Raw genomic sequence first — 18640 nt, 5'->3', positions numbered from 1 at the left:
GGAACTCCAAATTGTCCTGACGCACTTTTCCTTCTTCCCAATACAAGAAAGATAATGACCAGGACAAAATAGGTAGCATCAACAAGACCATACACTTTTGTGTGTGATTGGACATACAAATTTTGTGTGTGTGATTGAACACCCAAACAAGTGTGATTGGATGAACAAATTTCTGGAGTGTTCAATCACATTTGGTTAAGAAAGAAAGAATTATATTCTATTTTATTCTATTAACTATTTAATGAAATTGTATACCTGCAGAGGAGAGGGGGGAAGGGAGGGAGAGAGAGAGAGAGAGAGAGAGAGAGAGAGAGAGAGAGAGAGAATGCTTGATTCTCTTATTGATTCATATATGGGGCAGAAAGTTACTGCATTTGCACTCTGTTTGTGGACTTTCTCTTGGTATCTAGTTGTAAAGAAAATCCTGGACCTTTTGAGCCTTTAGCCTGATGCAGGAAGAGCTTATATTTCAGAATAGCTAATTATACTAATGAGCCATGGTGGTGCAGTGGTTTGAATGCAGTACTGCAAGCTACTTCTGCTGACTGCTGGCTGCAATTCAGCAGTTCAATTCTCAATGGTTCAAGGTTGACTCAGCCTTCCATCTTTCCGGGGCGGGTAAAATGAGGACCCAGATGGTTGGGGGGCAATAGGCTGACTCTGTAAACCACTTAGAGAGGGCTGTAAAGCACTCTGAAGTGGTATATAAGTCTTATTGCTATTGTTATTGCACCTATTGAGCTACTCCAGAAATTTTTTCTCTTCTTTCCCTGACTCACTTTCACAGTTACACATCTATATAAACCTTCCTCTCTTTAAAGCCATTATATAAATTGGGGGTCACAAAAGGAATAGAAATATTCTCCATTATAGAATGTGGCCACTGTCGTCATGGATGAAAGTCTATTAGCTGACCCTGCATACGATCAAAACATTTCACTGTGACCTGTCAAATTTTGGAGCAAATGTCTACAAGAGAAATGCTTGAAGTATGTCCATGTATAAATGTGGACTGTTTTATATTTGGAATTTTGCTGTTAGACTTATAGAAGGAATTAATAGCAAACAGCAACCCCTGGTGACAGACCTCAATAATACATTGACATCCTCAATACCCAAGGGTATGGGGAAATGTAACTGTGAAGAGGGACAGTGAGTGGTTGAATTTGATCCAGGGAATTGGCAGAGATGCCTGTCTATATAATTGTCTAATAAAAGGAAAAACAGAAAAACAGAAGGAAAAACAGAAAAGCAAGTCAATTAATTCTTAAGACCACAAAATCAGGTGGAATGTATCAGCTTTATGAAACTGCAGAGAAGGAGAGAGACTGGGCATATCAATCACAAAAGATGAGCTATCAGAGCTTCATCTAGAGATACATGACACAACAATTATGTCAAAACTAATGAGAAAAAGCCTTCTTACTGCCTGGCTGAAAAATCACCTGAGAAATTCAATCTTGTCTTGACATCCATAAAATGTACCAATTCTCTTAACTATTCTTTATTTTCGTTCACGTTAGCAGAATTTAAATGTAAAATTTAAAGTACACAATAGCAGAGGTGGTATTCAGCAGGTTCTGGCCAGTTCTGGAGAACCAGTAGTGGAAATTGTGAGTAGTTCAGAGAAGTGGCAAATACCCCCTCTGACTGGAGATTTTACAATGTCCTTCCCCTGCCACGCCCACCAAGCCATGCCCACAGAACCGGTAGTAAAAAAAATTGAATCCCACCACTGCACAATAGGTATTTAAGTATCTATTGAGTTCACCAGGGAGCTATATACATTAAATGTGACTTATATTCACTCTCATTTTCTTGGTCAGAGGAAGTAATATAAAAGTGAAACAAAGAAGAACAAATAAATTATGACACATATCTTATGAGATTCCATACCAACTCAAAAGTTCTCCCCATGAATGTAATAAATATATACAGTACATGGGAAGGAACCAGTAAGTTTCACCTTTCTACACTCTGCTCCAGAAAGGAAGTATTGAATAAGTACCTGAAAATTCAAATAGTTGCCCACAGAAGAGATAACCTATTAGTGACCATTATCCATTCCTTAACAACGTATAAAGGTGTGAACATCTTCCCCGAGTTTCAAGAATCACAAAAAAATCATCATGAATTGAGATGAAATAAATAAAATAAAATTAAGAAAGTCAAAAGAGGGGCAAAGCTATATAGAAAATGTAGAATGGTAATAAAATATGGAATGGTATATAAAAATGAGCATGAACTTGAATTTGTGTCTGTACGAAGAGATGTAACCCGGGATCAAGCTGCTTTCAAACAAGATGTTTTATGTTTTTATGTTTTATGTTTTGTTTGTTTATACTTGTTTTTAAAAATCAATAAAATTTTCAAAAAAAAAAAGAATCACAAAAAAAGAAAGGAATAGAACTTGGTCTCCTTCTCCTCCTAATATGTATTACCCAACCAAGGGGAATATTTGAAGTCTCTTAATTCAAATACACTTTGGAGACTTTAAAACCATGCAACCAATCCTGCAAAGTGCTTTAAATCCAAAGGATCATTCTAGACTTATATTCTAGATCAGAGGTGTCAAACTCACATCGTCATGATGACGTCAGTTGACATATCAGGACTTTTTCCCCCTTCACTACACTGGGTGGGGATGTGGCCAGCACATGACACATCCGGCCCGTAGGCCATGAGTTTGGCAGCCCTGTTCTAGATGGTGTTTGGTAACTAAGGCATCATGATAGGATTCAAGACACAGGTCAATAGTTTGGAATTCTGGGAAACATAAATAGTGTGGGGGCACTATTAAGAAGCAACTATGGTCAAAATAACAAAAAAAAAATCTATTTGGACTAGAAAATCCTTTATGCCCATGTATGGCTGAACTGAGTAAGAGGCCTCTCTTTTCTCCTTCCCACCCAGACATGAGCACCTTATTCTCCTTCTAAAACATAAAAAAAAGTTTGTCTAGAACTCAAAAGATTTTTTAGAGACAACTGATATTTGCAGCTGGAGAGCTGAACATGGATGAACACTACATGTACTTTATTCTCAGTTTAGATGGGACAATAGCGATTTCTTCCTTCTAGAAACATTTGCAACTGGACGTAATCTTAGCAGGAAAAGAAAAACTGTTAAGGACCATGGCCACGAAGGGAGTTCTGCAGAGAGAGAGAGATCTCAGGCTTTATTTAACAGAATGAAAAGAATCGGGAAAATGCAGCAGGACTAGCTCACCAAGTTTGGAAAAATGTAAAACACAAGACATTTGGCATCTAAAGAGGAATGGGATGTAGCAACATTAAATCTAAAGTTCAGATTTACTTATCTGCACCATTGGATATAGAATGTCTTCCCTGAAGGTTGAAAATTTGAGCAGATACCAAGTTGGAAAGCTCTTGCCTCCTCCAGTTTCCATCTAATCTTCGTCTCAGTAACCAGCTGAGTAAACCAAATGACGTCTCTGGTATTTGACTAAACTCTGTAGAGTATGTTAGGTAACAGCAGCAATAGAGAGCCAGCAAATAAACAACCAAGCTGTGCACCTTTGTGAAGGATGCACAATATCTTGTTTTAAACACAGTAGCACAACTCTCCACCTCAACTCCCACTATCACTCTTTACACGCTGCCTGCTGCAGCTGCAGAGCTCATTACACTTCTAAATTAATTAAGGGAGTAAGGCATATTTTTCTTCGGTTGGCAGAGATACGCCTATGTTAAAGCACAAAACTCTCTCAGCAGCAGTGAGATCCTACCTGTTCCACTACCGGTTTGGTGATCACACGCATGTGTGGGCACACCTAACCTGTGCATGCAGCTTTCCCCACACCAGCTGAGGCATGCAGTGCCAATCAGCTGAGAGGATAAAGAAGAGAAAAGTGCAAAGGCAGGTGGGAGGGCTGATCCTGCACTTTTCTCTTCTTTCTCCTCTCCTCTCAGCTGATCATCGGAGGCTATTTTTACTACCGGTTCAGCCGAACCAGTCCCAACCGGTAGCATACCACCACTGTCTCTCGGTGCCAAGAATGAAAAGACAACTTATTCCTTCAAAGGGAAATTGGTACTCTTGATGGACCATCATTTTCATTTTCCCTCTGTTGCCAAACACAAGTATGGGGAGAGAGAACCTGACTCTGTGGTTTCTTCCCCAAACACTTTAACCTTAGACTGTCTACTATTGACCTCACCCCTTTCCTAAGAGGTCTGTAGGGGGCGTGCATAAGAGCACCAACGTGCCTACCGTCCCTGTCCTTTTATTCGTATCCATTTCATGTATTCATAACCATGGTTATACTTATACCTGTTATCTAACGCTTGCTTGACAAATTAATTAATTAATTAATTGATTAATTGATTAAATAAATAAATAAATAAAGTTCTCTAACTGTTGCTGTATTACAACCCCCATTTGCACTAGCCATCATGGTTTGTGCTGAGGGATGCCAAGAGCTATGGTTTAATAACACAAGTCATGGTGTCCCCATCCATGATCTATAGAATCATGTGGGAAATGATCTGTGCACATTTGCAAAGGAATACTTCCCATCCCCAGATATTTTAGGAAAGTGCATCTTTGAAACAAAACAATGGCCACTGTTTTGATAACACCAGTGCCTGCACATACATGATGCATATATAGAAGCCAATAGTGGTAAGGTGGTTTAATTGTTTAAGATAGATCAACGTGTTCTCAAGGCAAAATGCCATAGGTGCTTGCAATTGATGCATCCTTGATCAGCTATTTTTATTTTTATTTTGAACACATTATTGTCCAAGACTATGATAAATTACTTCTTTTTTAAAAATAATAATGTTCTGTTTGGCTATTTAACCTGCCCCAACTTAGTGTCCTTCAGATGCGTTCATATTCTGTAGGGTTTTCCAAGTATAACAGATTATAATGACAATACTTTTTCTATCTGTCTAAATCTACGGTTTTCCAGATTTCTTTCACTAAGAATCGAGAGTGCACAGTTAAAATTTAAAGTAATGTTGCACAGAATATTTTTTTTCCTTTTTTAGCATTAATTAGATGAATTTGTAAATAGCAGTATATTTTGTCATTGTAACAATGTAACTCTCACTCAATGGATCAGGTTGATTATTCATTCTTCTACTTCAGCCCACCATATGGGAAATACCCTCATCACTATCAATCCTTCTTATATTCCTCCTGTATAAGTACATGAAGACTGAATAATAACAGAATGACAGAGTTGGAAGGGACCCTGGAGGTCTTCTAATCCAAACCCATAAAACAGCAATGAGGAACCTCCAGCCCATGAGCAACTTGTGTCCCTTAACTTTCCTCAGTTGTCCTGGTTTAGAATATCATTTTCAGATCCTTTTCTCTTTCACAAGGCCAAATCATTCTATATTTATCAACCTTTTTTTTTCCTGTGTAGGGAGCATCTCATCTTATTAAAAGTCCAGCTGGATTCCAAAAGGTATATTACCAAGGTGCTGAAAAAACTGGATATAGCACAGCAATCTAAATAAATTTATTCCTTGTAAAACAGATCTGGATTCAAACGTTAATCAAGATGAAAGGATAGGTTAATAAATGAAGGGTTTTGGTGGGGAATTATTGTGAAATCATCAAGGACAATTGAATGAAAAGTATATACATGGTTAATGTTTGGGGGCTTTTTTGTTGAATGTTATAAGAAATTACAGAATAACAGCTGTCCTTTCTAATAATGGTTACCAGTTTTTATTTACTAAACTGAAAACTGCAAAAAGTGTGGATGATAGGTCAGATAGATGATAGATAGATGATAGATAGATAGATAGATGGATAGATAGATAGATAGATAGATAGATAGATAGATAGATAGATAGATAGATAGATAGATAGATAGATAGATAGATAGATACAGGATGTGAGGGTGATCTGGCTGCAACATCTGTTGCTAGGGTTGATTTGGCTGATCTGGATGACTAGGCAGGTGTCCCCTTCCTCCATCACCGCTCCATGTGTGTCCCTCCTGAAGCTGCACACTCAGTGGAAGAGGACATCCATCCCAGATAGAAGGTGTGTACCAATCTTCGGTCAAGGGGTTACAATAGATACAAACATCTCTCTGTGTCTTTGTCTCACTTTGTCTCTGTCTCTGCCTTGCTCTGTGCGTCTCTCTCTGTGTCTCTGTCTCTCTCTGTCTCTCTCTTTCTCTCTCTTCCCGTCTGTCTGTCTGTCTCTCTCTGTCTCTGTCTCTGTCTCTCTCTCTCTGACACACACACAGATGGACACTCTCTAAATTCCTTTATTCTTTGGGCCATCCAAATACCTCTCTGTGAAAGCATGATGCCCTGGATCACTGAGGGTCTTCCTCCATAGTTTTATCCTTTGCGCAGAAAACTTGGATACTACAATTTTATTTCCTTGGCAAATGGAAATTTTAAAGGATTACATTTAGGAGCATTGATGGGAAAGCCCCTAACCCAATCATTTCTTTAAAAATAAAGATTTTACCTTGAGGTTTTGGTTTGATAAGCTTCCCACAAGGCTTTGAAATGGTGACGGTCTTCTGGCAGTCCGCATTGTGTAAAGCTCGTTTTAGATTTCCAGTTCGAGTCTTCAGAGCAGTATTTAGATCACACTCTCCCCATGCCTGGAACTGATATTTACATTCCGCTGTGAAAAATAAATGACCGTGTTACTTTTTTTTCATTATCAGCAGCTGATAAAAAGCAAGACTCAGTAAAATAACAAAGATATTTTATCCAGCTTTTATTTAGAATAATGCAGGCAATAAGGCAGATTTTCATGGCGGAAACCATAAAACCACTTCCACTGTCACTGTATCATGGACTCGAAATTGAATTTGTACAAATGAATTAAGCAGGTTTTCAAATACACTCCCGAAAGGTATTGGCTCCAGCTCATTAGAAACAGATATATAAACAAGATGGAAATGGAGTGCTCACAAAACCAGGATGCACATTGCATACTGATGTCACAATCACATCTCTCTGAGTTCAAGGTAACAGAATCGTGAGGAAAATTTACCATAGAGCGAATGCCTTTTAATAGGAGGGGAGGAGAAAATAATGTGAGAATGATGTACAAATACCTTTGCCATGAATGTTAATCTTATCATATTCTGCTACTTATCGTATAATTACTTCAAAATTCTCCTATCTAATTTTATTACAAAATGGTAGCATCGTTTTATACTGCACTGGTAAGACCACACTTAGAAAACTTTGAAGTATTTCTAGCAGGTCTACCCAATTCTGTAACAACTTTGCTCCTTATGCCATCTGTCTGGTGAACTCACAAGATTAGTTTTTCTCGCCTTGTACATGTATACATCCAAACTAGACTGTGTTTTTCTCTGTGGCATATAATATGTTTTGGTATGTGGACATATGCATATTTATAAATTTATTATTATTTTTTATATTTTCATATTTTTGTCATGTGTATATGTGTAGTGTATATTAGAGGTATGCAACAAAATTTCATTTTAATGCATGCCGATTAGTGTACATTTAAAGTGACAATAAAGTTATTCTGAGTCTTCTAAGTCTAAGACTAAGTCTGCATCCAGTTTTGGTCACCACCATACAAAAAAGATGCTGAGTGCAGAGAAGAACAATAAAGGGGACTGGAGGCGAAAGCATATGATGGATGGTTATGGGAACTGAGTATTTCTATCTAACAAACAGATGGACTAGGGCTGACATAATAGCAGTCTTCCAGTATTTGAGGGTTTGCCAAAGAGAAGAGGGGATCAACCAATTCTCCGAAACACCTGAGGGCAGGACAAGAAGTGACAGATGGAAGATTATCAAGGAGGAATCCAACATAGAACTAAGGAGAAATTTTCCTGACTGTAAGAACAATTAATCAGTGGAACAACTTGCCTCCAGAAGTTGTGAATTTTCCAACACTGGAAGTTTTTAAGAAGAGATTGGACAGCCGTTTGTCCCAAATGGTATAGAGTTTTCTGCTTGAGCAAGGAGTTGGACTAGAGGACCTCCAAGAACCCTTCCAACTCTGTTATTCCATATTCTGTCAAAATGGACCTTAATCCCTTTATAGAATCCAGATAAAATAAAAGTAAAGGTTCCCCTCGCACAGACGTGCTAGTCGTTTCCAGTTCTAGGGGGTGGTGCTCATCTCCATTACAAAGCTGAAGAACCAGCACTGTCCAAAGATGTCTCTGTGGTCATGTAGCCGGCATAACTAAATGCCGATAGTGCACGGAATGCTGTTACCTTCCCACCAAAGCGGTTCCTATTTTTCTGCTTGCATTTTTACATGCTTTTGAATTGCTAGGTTGGCAGAAGCTGAGACAAGTAACGGGACCTCACTCCGTTATGTGGTGCTAGGGATTCGAACCACTGAACTGCTGACCTTTCTGATCAACAAGCTCAGCATCTTAGCCACTGAGCCAATGTAATATATACATATATAAAACAAATAGGAGGAACAACAGAAATGATGATACAGTAACAAAGTAAAATTGAAAAGCTAATCTTTGTTTTCAATTGTAAAGAGTAAAAAGGTAGGATAGAGGAAAACAAAGTCAAAGGAGGAAAAAAGAAATAGTGAGAATTAGAAGAATCCAGGAAAAATAAGTGAATAATAAACTATGAGAGAGGGTGGGGGATAACCCTTTAAACACACACAACTAAATAAAATAAAGAATCAGTGGTAGGGGTGGGTTGTCAGAAAAGAGAGTAGCCACAGCCATGTGATGAAGGCCCTGCCCTTCTTTGTGTATGTATGGGGAAAGGTTTCAGCTACAAAGTTCTGGCCACCATCTTGACATTGTTGATAATTCCCCCATCCCAGAGACACTGTTGATCAAGACTGTGAAAATGATCGAATCCAGGTATACATCTATTAACCTTTTTGACTCTACTAAAGAATTGGGAAAGAGCTCATCCTACGTTTATTCACTTCAACTGATAACAAAGTCTGATACCAGTCAAATAATTTTCTGGGGAATAGAATTAAAAGGGGAATTATAAAGATGAATTCACTCTTATAGAATTAACCCCACCCCACCCACCCAAATGCCCCTGCCACATGAATTATCCTTCTTCTCCACAAAGTCTTAGACATTGGTAGCACCTTCAAGACTAGATAACTTTTTGGGAACATATCCTTTCATTAGATGATGAAGTGGATTCACTATGACAGAACTGCAAATACAAAATTTGAAAGGGGTCGGGTCAAGAAAACAAGGTAGGAAGCTAAAAACTCACCACCCATCTTGAAGATTTCTATAATAGAGTAGAACTTTCAATTGTGCTGTAATTGGATTTGTCTGGTAATATTGTGGTGGCAAAGTTTCTGTTTGCTAACTTTATCCTGCCACTCTACCACTAGTCATTTGTTTTTTCTCCAAGGTCATGGATTTTTTAAAAAAATATATGTTGCATGCCTTGAGGCCAACCTTGGATGCTGTTCAAATAATGGGGAAGTTACTACTTTAACATTGATATATCTAAAGACACCTTCAATCTGACTCATTCATGGGTTGAAAATGAGCAGTACCTTGAGAATGAGGCTGGAGAAAATGCTGCTATGGCATGTTTGTGCTATGGATAGATGAATGGGAGGAAAGATCAAAAGGGAAAGCCACAAGAATGGTGAACAAGAAGGTGGAAAGGACATATTTTACAACATAATCAAATCCCTGGTTCCCCATTGCAGATGATGGAATAATAAGAATAAAACTTTGGCTGTAAATCAGTGTGCAAATTGTCCTCTATTTATTTTAAAAAAACATGGAGTCTATTATCACTTTGACACTATAATCCTTTCACCTTTGAATTTCAGTGAAGCTTTTGATGTTAGGGCAGGGGTTGGATTCAAGTTTTTTAACAACCGGTTCTGTGGGCATGGCTAAGTTGGTGGTCATGGCTGGTGCTCATGTGACTGGGTGGACATGGCTTGGTGGTCATGTTTTTGGCTGGGTGTGGCCAACTCAATATCACTCACATCAAGGCACGCATCTACTCGCCTGGCCTCTCATGACTGTGGGGATGTTGCAACAGTCGTAAGTGTAAAAAATGGTCATAAGTCACTTTTTTCAGTGCCATTGTAACTTTGAATGGTCACTCCACACAAGCAAAGGAGGGGAAAAAAAACTCCAGAGAAGTTCCAGAGACAGGAAGTCTAGTCCTGCCAAGGACATAATAAGGGTTAATGGAGAGGCAGTTTCTGTAAGCAACATCAAAATGTTTCCTTCCTGCCTTCCTTACAGGATTAGGCCAGTAATTTCTTCTAACAACTGGTTCTCCAAACTGCTTAGAATGTTAACAACCGGTTCTAGAGAATAGGTGTGAACTGGTAGAATCCCACCCCTGTGTTAGGGATAGTCTACAAGCCCTCTGAATCCTGTGTAGTCCATAGAATGCTGAGGAGCTGTGTAAATTTATATTTCGTGTATGGATGATCAACTGTTATTCAGATTGTAAGGAACAAATGTAAGCCTGGAATTGGTGGAAGAAAGAAGAGATTGACCAGTAGCAAGGTGGAATAATCCAATTACAGAGGAAATGAATGCACCACTGGAAGATGTGAAAGGCCAGTCTCAAAATGAACCATCCTGGACAAGCTCTATTTATGTGGTCCCTATGAGTTAACAATGCACTGATGACATAATTTATCCATTCATTACAGAACAAGACATCATCTTCCTCAGGATCCCTTGTGATAGGTAGCTGTAACTTCAGCCACTCTGACAGAACCAGTGGAAACTTTTCACTATTCTGCAATAATTTCAGATAATTGTCCAGAGGGCAGGACAAAAAATAATGGTTGGAAACTAATCAAAGAGAAAAGCAACCTGGAATGAAGGAGAAATTTCATAATAGTAAGGATAATTAACCAGTGGAACAATTTGCCTCCAGAAATCGTGGATGCTTCAACACTGGAGGTTTTTAAGAAGAAACTAGGTAATCACATGTCTGAAATGGTATAGGTTCTCCTGCTTGAGCCAGGGGCTGGACTAGAAGACTTCTAAGGTCCCTTCCAGCTCTATTCTATTCAGGATTTCTCCAGACCAAGATTTTAATCATGTTTTCTCACCCCCATCAACTCTCAAGAGTTATTTTGCCATTTAGAAAAGGCAGGGATTGCAGCTCCAAAGTGTGGAAATGGTGGTGGCCACATTAAACAGTGGAACTCCTTGACTTGGGAGATTACTTTGGTACCTTCTCTGGTGATTTTCTTTAGGGAGATATTTTATCTGATATTTTACTTTAACTACAAGTATGCTTGTTTTTACTCTTGATTTAGAATAATACTTTGCATCAACTTATTTTAGGGGCACAGTGGGTCAGGGATTAAGGATGCCAAGCTTGGAAAGCTTGGACTGCTCGGACAGTCCAAGTTCAAGACCCAAATTCCACGAGACAGTGTGAATACCTGTTATCTGCCCCAGGCTGCTGCCTACCTAGCAGTTTTAAAGCATGCAAATAGATAAATAGGTATCACTTAGGTAGGAAGGTAATGGCGTTCTGTGCAGTGTATGATCATATTTTTGGACAATGCTGACTTCCTGGGCTAAGAAAAGGATATTAGCATCGCCCCTTAGAATCAGACACAACTGGGCAGGGTAAACCTTTACCTTTTACTTTTATCAATTTATTTCACTGAGGCAAAAAGTGCATGGGGTAGCATCACCATTCCAATTCCCACTTTTTTTTTCAGCCACCTTCATGGGATGCCAATTAAAATTCTGCACAAAATACAGGTCATATCATGATCTTCAGACCAAGACTATGGAGGAAGCTCATACAAATTGTCCTTGTAACTTACAGAGATAGGTGTGTGGCATAATTAGAGCAAGTATACATCCAGAGGAGTAAAATACACTTCCCCATCTTGCCAGATATGCTGAAGATTGTTCCCACATGGAAGAGTATGAAGAACAAAAATCAAAATTCTTGGGCTGGAAGAGGCAAAGCAGAAATTCTTCAAGCCCAGATGGCTACAAGAGGAAGAGACATGCAATTGAGCTGAGCAATATTAGTCAACTGCCAATAAGTTCTGGATCAAATTTTTCTTTCTTGTATTGAAAACTGCAAAATCTGTAATTTTTCTATGCTTTCTATGCTTCTATGTCATTAGCCATTGGGGTAATACATAAGTGCTAGAGGTTCAGAAGCGAATTTATGGTTATGCCTTTATAGGTAGTTCTTGACTTACAATATTTGTTTAGTGATCGAAGTTATAGCATTGAAAAAAGTGAGTTATAACCATTTTCCACATTTATGTCTGTTGCAGCATCCCAGTGGTCATGTGATCAGAATTTGGATGCTTGACAACTGACAAGTTTTTTTATGATGGTTGAAGTGTCCCAGGGTCATGTGATCACCTTTTGCAACTTATCTTGCTTGACTGAATAGCTTGACTGAAGAGAAGCTATTCTCCAAAGCACCTGAGGGCAGGACAAGAAGCAATGGGTGGAAACTAATCAAGGAGAGAAGCAACCTAGAACTAAGGAGAAATTTCCTGAAAGTTAGAACAATCAATCAGTGGAACAACTTGCCTCCAGAAGTTGTAAATGCTCCAACACTGGAAGTTTTTAAGAAGAGATTAGACAACCATTTGTCTGAAGTGGTGTAGGGTTTCCTGCCTAATTGGGAGTTGGACTAGAAGACCTCCAAGATCCCTTCCAACTCTGTTATTCTATTCTATTCTATTCTATTCTATTCTATTCTATTCTATTCTATTCTATTCTATTCTATTCTGTTCTCTTCTGTTCTCTTCTGTTCTATTCTATTTTTCTGACAAGCAAAGTCAATAGGGAAGCTGGACATATCTTAAAACCATGCTAATAACTTAACAACTGCAGTGGTTCACTTAACAACTGTGGCAAGAAAGGTAATAAAATAAGGCAAAATTCCCTTAATAATGTCTTGCTTAGCAAGAAAAATTTTGGGCTCAATTGTGGTCATAACTTGGGGGCTACCTTTATACAACACACACACCATAAAATACTCCAAATAAGCTTCCCCTTTCCTTTCCTTTCCTTTCCTTTCCTTTCCTTTCCTTTCCTTTCCTTTCCTTTCCTTTCCTTTTCATTCATCTTTCTTGGTAACTTGAAGAGAGGAATGAAAGTTTGCTAAATATATTTCCCTGCCTGATTGAATATACCGCATGCTATCAGGGGTCTTCAAACTTGACAGCTTTAAAACTTGTGGACTTCAACTCCCAGAATTCCTCCTCCAGTCATGTTAGCTCAGGAATTCTGGAGTTGAAGTCCACAAGTTTTAAAGAAGACCCTTGTACTAAATGTTTGGATCAATCATTCACTACTATCAAACTCATTAAACAGAATAATAAGTTTTTAATATAAATGGGAGACTGAATTATCTACCTATCTGCCTGCTGGAAATTTCTTTTTTCTGATTGACTTTCCTTCTTTCTTTCTTTCTTTCAGTCTTTCTTTTGTTTTTGCTTGGTTGTTGATTTCTTTCTTGCTGACTTTTTTTTCTTGCTTGCTTTTCTTTCTTTCTTGCCTCCCTGTCTTCCTGTCTTTCTTTCTTTCTCTCTTTCTTTCTTTGTCTCCTCTTGTCTTCTTCTCTTTCCATTTCTCTGTCTTCCTCCCTTTCTGTTTTTTCATCTTCCTCTCTTTCTGTTTCTCTGTCTTCCTGCTCCTTTCTCTCTCTTTCTCTTTCCTTTCTCTCATCTTCCTGTTTTCCTGCCTTTCTGTCTTTCCAGGCCATTGACTGGAATTCTGGATGATGATGTTCTAATATGTTTCAACATTGAAAAAGACAGGTTTAAGTAATCTAAATAAATAGATGCCTTGATGTTGGTTGTGTTTTAATACTTCTATTAAATATTAAATATTTAAATTTTGGCTTACTAAAGGGGATTTTTTATTCCAAATTGCAAGTTTTTTTTTTTTTAAAAAAGATTAATCTCTAATAATGATTAATCAAAACCCCATGGGCATTACCTCCAAATTGCTTCTTCCAGTTGCAGGGAATCTTACATCTTTGAGTCTTCATTGTCTGCTTACAATCAATGCCACTCCGAGTTCCCTCACGGGTTCCAAGGCCACAATCTCCACTTGTAGGCACACAGACACTCCATTGCCATTCTCCACAATCTGATTTTTTCATCTTCTTCTCTGAAAAGAGTCATAAGGAAAAAGCAGGAGAATGTCAACTCATAAAATATTTCTATGGTCTTTTTAGAGTTGCCAACAGAAAGGGAGGAGGGAAAAGGGTTTGAAAGAGCAGTGTGGCAGCTTGGAAATCAAAAATGCATTCCATAAATAGTTTTTTAAAGATAGTAACTAGGTGACTGAATTTTCTGCTGTGCAAATATCTAACTGGAGAACATGATTGATGAGTCTTAGCTATGGATGTGTCTCATTGGAGAATATGAATTATGATACAACCAGGGGGTGGGGAAAAACCAGGATCAAGGTGATAATGAATTAGGTGTCTCAGAGTCAGCTATACACAGGCAGTGCCGGACATGTTAACTCCCAATAAATCTTTTTGAAGTTTTGGTTTGAGACTCATGATTTAATTGGTGTTACTGCCGGAATCCTGACAGAGACAATGTTGTTGTATAATTTTAAATATTATTCTGATTTTAATGTTTAATTTTATTAAACCAGCCCAGAAGCCTCTCTAAGGGAGACGGACAGTTAAGAAGTATGAAATATGAATGAATGAATGAATGAATGAATGAATGAATGAATGAATGAATGAAGAAACAAAGCAAACAAACAAATAAATACATTTTGGTGCCCAGGTATGAAAATCAAGAGTTCTTTCTGTAATGGACTCTGAGAATAACTTTGGGAGACTGAAGAAAGAGCTGCAGCCTAGGCCAGGGATCTCCAACTTTGGCCACTTTAAGCTTGGAGGACTTCAACTCCCAAAGCTGGCTGGGGAATTCTGAGAGTTGAATTCCTCCAGGCTTAAAGTGGCCATAGTTGGAGACCCTTGACCTAGACAATAGTCTGACAAGAGATATCTCAGCCTCCAGGAGGAATGGGGATGGAGAAAGCATCTCAAAAAGGACTCTCCCCAGTTGTTTGGAAAGTAAGGGCAAGGGAGAGGGCCAGTGCTTTAAGACTTCCAAGATTCTGGTCCTATAGCCGTACAATAAAGGTAGTGTTGTTGCTCATGATTTTGGTTTCCTGTATATACTACTACAAAAGGCTGACACATTGTTACAGATGTTCTAACTGAAAATGGATGACTTCCAGGAGTTCCAGGAGTTTGAGATTCTGTGCAGTACGTCGTGAACCACTTTTCTTAAACATATGCAAAGCTTACTATAAGTCCTTCATTGTGACTATTTAACCCCATTGCTCCAAAAATGCAAAAGTAGGGAGCTCAGAATTCTGCTTTTACCTTGTATGAAACCATAAAACAGGATGCTAGAAAGCCATATATCATTCTTGGATTGCCCTTTTTATACCTTTTCTAAAAATGCAAAATGTGTGCTTCTAAAAAGAGAAGGTAAGAGTCTCCAAGAGAAACATAAAACAGATAAACAATTATTTCACTCAATCTGTAACTTTAATTGGCCAGGTTTGCAAACAATTTATATAATTGCTTTAAATGCTATGATAATTACTATCGTATATCTTTCATATGTCTGAGACACATCTGATCTATAGGGACATAATGTAACTGCTGTCAAATTATTAATTAATGCCACAGGGAGCTCCTGAAATGGCTTCAATTAACTTATTATAAAACTCTGCAGCTCTTTTATACAGAGCAGGTCCTCCCACAATGTCAAATTTTGACCTTTCTAAGAACTTTACTGAGTCAGACACTTATTCCAGGTGCAGTGCTGTACATGTATTCCTTGTCATAAACCAATGAGCCCAGGCTGTCAAATTCTACTGCACTTAATTCCTCCATTGCCACTTACAGTGAAACACATCATCAGCATCTTGTCGCTTTGGCAAGTCCCTAGATTCTTTATCAAAAAAAGAAAAAAAACGTTAATGGCTTCTCTATGTTCTAAAACAAAGCACAAAGCACTTGACAATGTTATGTCTGTTGAATCTGTCCCATGGGGGGTGGGAATAGCATGGATGAGCTTGCTCAACAAAACTGGTAATATCTGTAATAGAACTGTGAACAAAGCAAGCACAAAATAAATGCCTGTGCATCCAGACTCTCTGCTATATTGGCACCTGGTTTTGGTTCTTCCTAGAAAATACTGACGCCTGGTTATTGGCTATTCCTAGAAAGACAGGTGACTTTCTCAAACCAGGAATTGTTTGGTTATTTTGGGAGCTACATGTCTGTGGAGCCAGTGGAAAATAGAAATAGTCTTTATCAGACCCTTATATAAGACCCTTATATACTTTCCAATGCATCCTATAATAAGTAAATACAGATACTTTCATCAGTCTGCCATCCAGCACTTATGAAGGGAAAAAAATGAATTGATGAATAGGCAAGCAGCCATGAAGTCAGACCAGATACAGTCAGGGGTGGGCTTCAAAAATTTTAGCAACAGGTTCTCTGACCGGTGGCTGAGTGGATGTGGCCATGGTGGGCATGGCCTAGTCGACCTCCTGAGCCACAAAGGGGGGGGGGGCGTTTTTATCCTTTCCTGGCTCAAGAGGCTTTCCTCGAACCCCCAGAAGAGTGAAAATGGCCTCCCCAGGCTCTGGAGGCTCTCTGGAAGCCAGAAATGGGCCTGTTTCAGGCCTTCCTGAACTTTCTGTAGGCCCATTTTTCGCCCTCCCCAAGCCTCCGCGTGGACCCTGCACTTATCTGCATCCAAAACTGGCTGCATGGGGACTCCTGGGAGGGGAGGGGCGGTGTGGGCAGGGCCAGTCAGGAGTGGGATTTGAGGATTCTCTGAACCGTGCAGAATCTTAGCTAGTGGTTCTCCCAAACCTCTGCAAACCCCCAGCAGCCCAGCCCTGCATACAGTAAGAGAATCTAATCAATTAGATTTCATTGCCTAACCAAGATCATATGATGGCCACTAGAGAAGAATGATAGAATGCGTTTATTTAAAAGATTTGTATGATTGTCCATCTTAAAACACAACTTTGGGAGGTTCATGCCAATAGTAAAACCACAAACTATAAAATGATAAAATCCTAAAACCAAACCTGAAAACAAAAACTAAAAACCTGTTTCCTCAATCAACTTCTAGGAGGACCCAACGGGTGCTCCCTTCACTCTATCCAAGTCTCAGGAAGGCTAAAGGCTAAAATGGTAGGAGTTGCACCATTCATTTTAACCAATGGATTTGGGTTTTACAAGTTGAACTAAGTCGAACCCTTAGCATTCCATACTGGGGAATCGATCACACTTTTGAATATCTTTTCTGAATCTAAAGAAAAAAACTAGTGAAGAACAATGGGGACCTATCTGAGTGTGTGCATAAGTGAATTAAAATCTTCATATATTTGAAGCTTCACCTTTTGCAATGTTCAGCAAACTGGTTAGTTATAGATACGTTTAGGCTTATCCTTGTAATACTAATACTATGGGAATAGCATGGTCTGTCAATTAGCTACCAGATATAATTGAAGTGACTGGCAGTTACTTTTAAGATTATGTGTTACTCAAGATCTGGATATTTTCATGACTATTACATATTGACTTTGCCTGCTGAGTAAAATATGGAAGAGAGGACTTGCTGAGGGTCTCTTCTCCCCAGAATAGAAATATCATTATCAGAGATCTTCAACTACAGCCTTTGCAGTATGGTCAACCTCTTTTTAGAATGGTTTGTCCTCCGGTATTTAGACCACTCCCTTCAGTTAAGATTCTAGGCTGTCGACCAAAAGGATGGCAGTTCGAGACCCAAGCACCAAACAATGGGGAGAGCTCCCATTACTTGTCCCATGTCCCAGCTCCTGAAGTTCAAAGGCAAGCAAAGGCAAGTAGATAAGTATGTACTACTTTGATGGGAAAGTAATAACGTTCCATGTGCCTCAACTTATAATCATGCTGGCTACATCAACACAAAAGCATCTTAAGACAATGTTGGTTCCCTCAGTTAGGAAATGGTGAGAAGTATCACCCCAAAGAATCGGACATGACTGAGTAGAGGAAATTGTCACTTTTTTACTTTCTGAAATCTGTAAAAATATGACTCTTAATTTGGGGATGAATAAAATGTCATCCCAAACAAAGGGGCATTGAATTGGTTAGTTATAAATGTATTAATTTTTTTAAAAAAATATTCTGCTATTAATATTATAAGCCAGTCAAGGTCACAGGAAATGGAGAAGCATAGAATTTGTAGTAATAAATAACAATAAAAAATACCTGAAAAGTATTTTTTTAATAGTACATCTGTTTGTTGTCTATGGCACAAAGCCATTTAACTTGTGGGAAGTGTTGGGTATATTTATTCTGGGAAGACAAAATGCAGAAAGAAAATGATAGCTGTCTCTAAATATTTGAAAGACTGTCTTGTAAGAGATGGAGCAAAATTGTTTGGAGTTATTCCAGCATGAGATACAATGGGTTTCAACTACAAGGTAGTAGGTTTGGTTTGTCATAAAGAAAAATCTTCAAATAAAACAAAAGCTGCCCACAACAACCTCTCTTATGTGATAGAGTTGTTTGTTTTGCTGGTAGGGTAGCTGGGAATTTCTGGGAATTGAAATCCAGACATTCAATTTCAAATTTGCCAAAGTTGGGAAACATTGTTTTATTTGTTT

General features: G+C 38.6%; 1 protein-coding gene across 1 annotated transcript in view; it reads right to left on the bottom strand.

Moving 5' to 3' along the window:
* PTN (pleiotrophin) overlaps positions 1–18640 on the bottom strand; it is a 102161-nt gene that overhangs the window by 19292 nt on the left and 64229 nt on the right. The window contains exons 3-4 of the mRNA XM_026722596.2: positions 13925–14098; positions 6466–6627 (exon numbers count right to left, since the gene is read on the bottom strand). Of these exons, the coding sequence (XP_026578381.1) occupies positions 6466–6627; positions 13925–14098 (336 nt within the window). The remainder of the gene's footprint in view (positions 1–6465; positions 6628–13924; positions 14099–18640) is intronic.

Source organism: Pseudonaja textilis, chromosome 5, assembly GCF_049901715.1.
Source record: "Pseudonaja textilis isolate UNSWEBS1 chromosome 5, rPseTex1.2, whole genome shotgun sequence".
NCBI lineage: Eukaryota > Metazoa > Chordata > Lepidosauria > Squamata > Elapidae > Pseudonaja > Pseudonaja textilis.
Note: the sequence above shows the minus strand (reverse complement) of the source record. Positions and strands in the feature narration are given on the sequence as shown.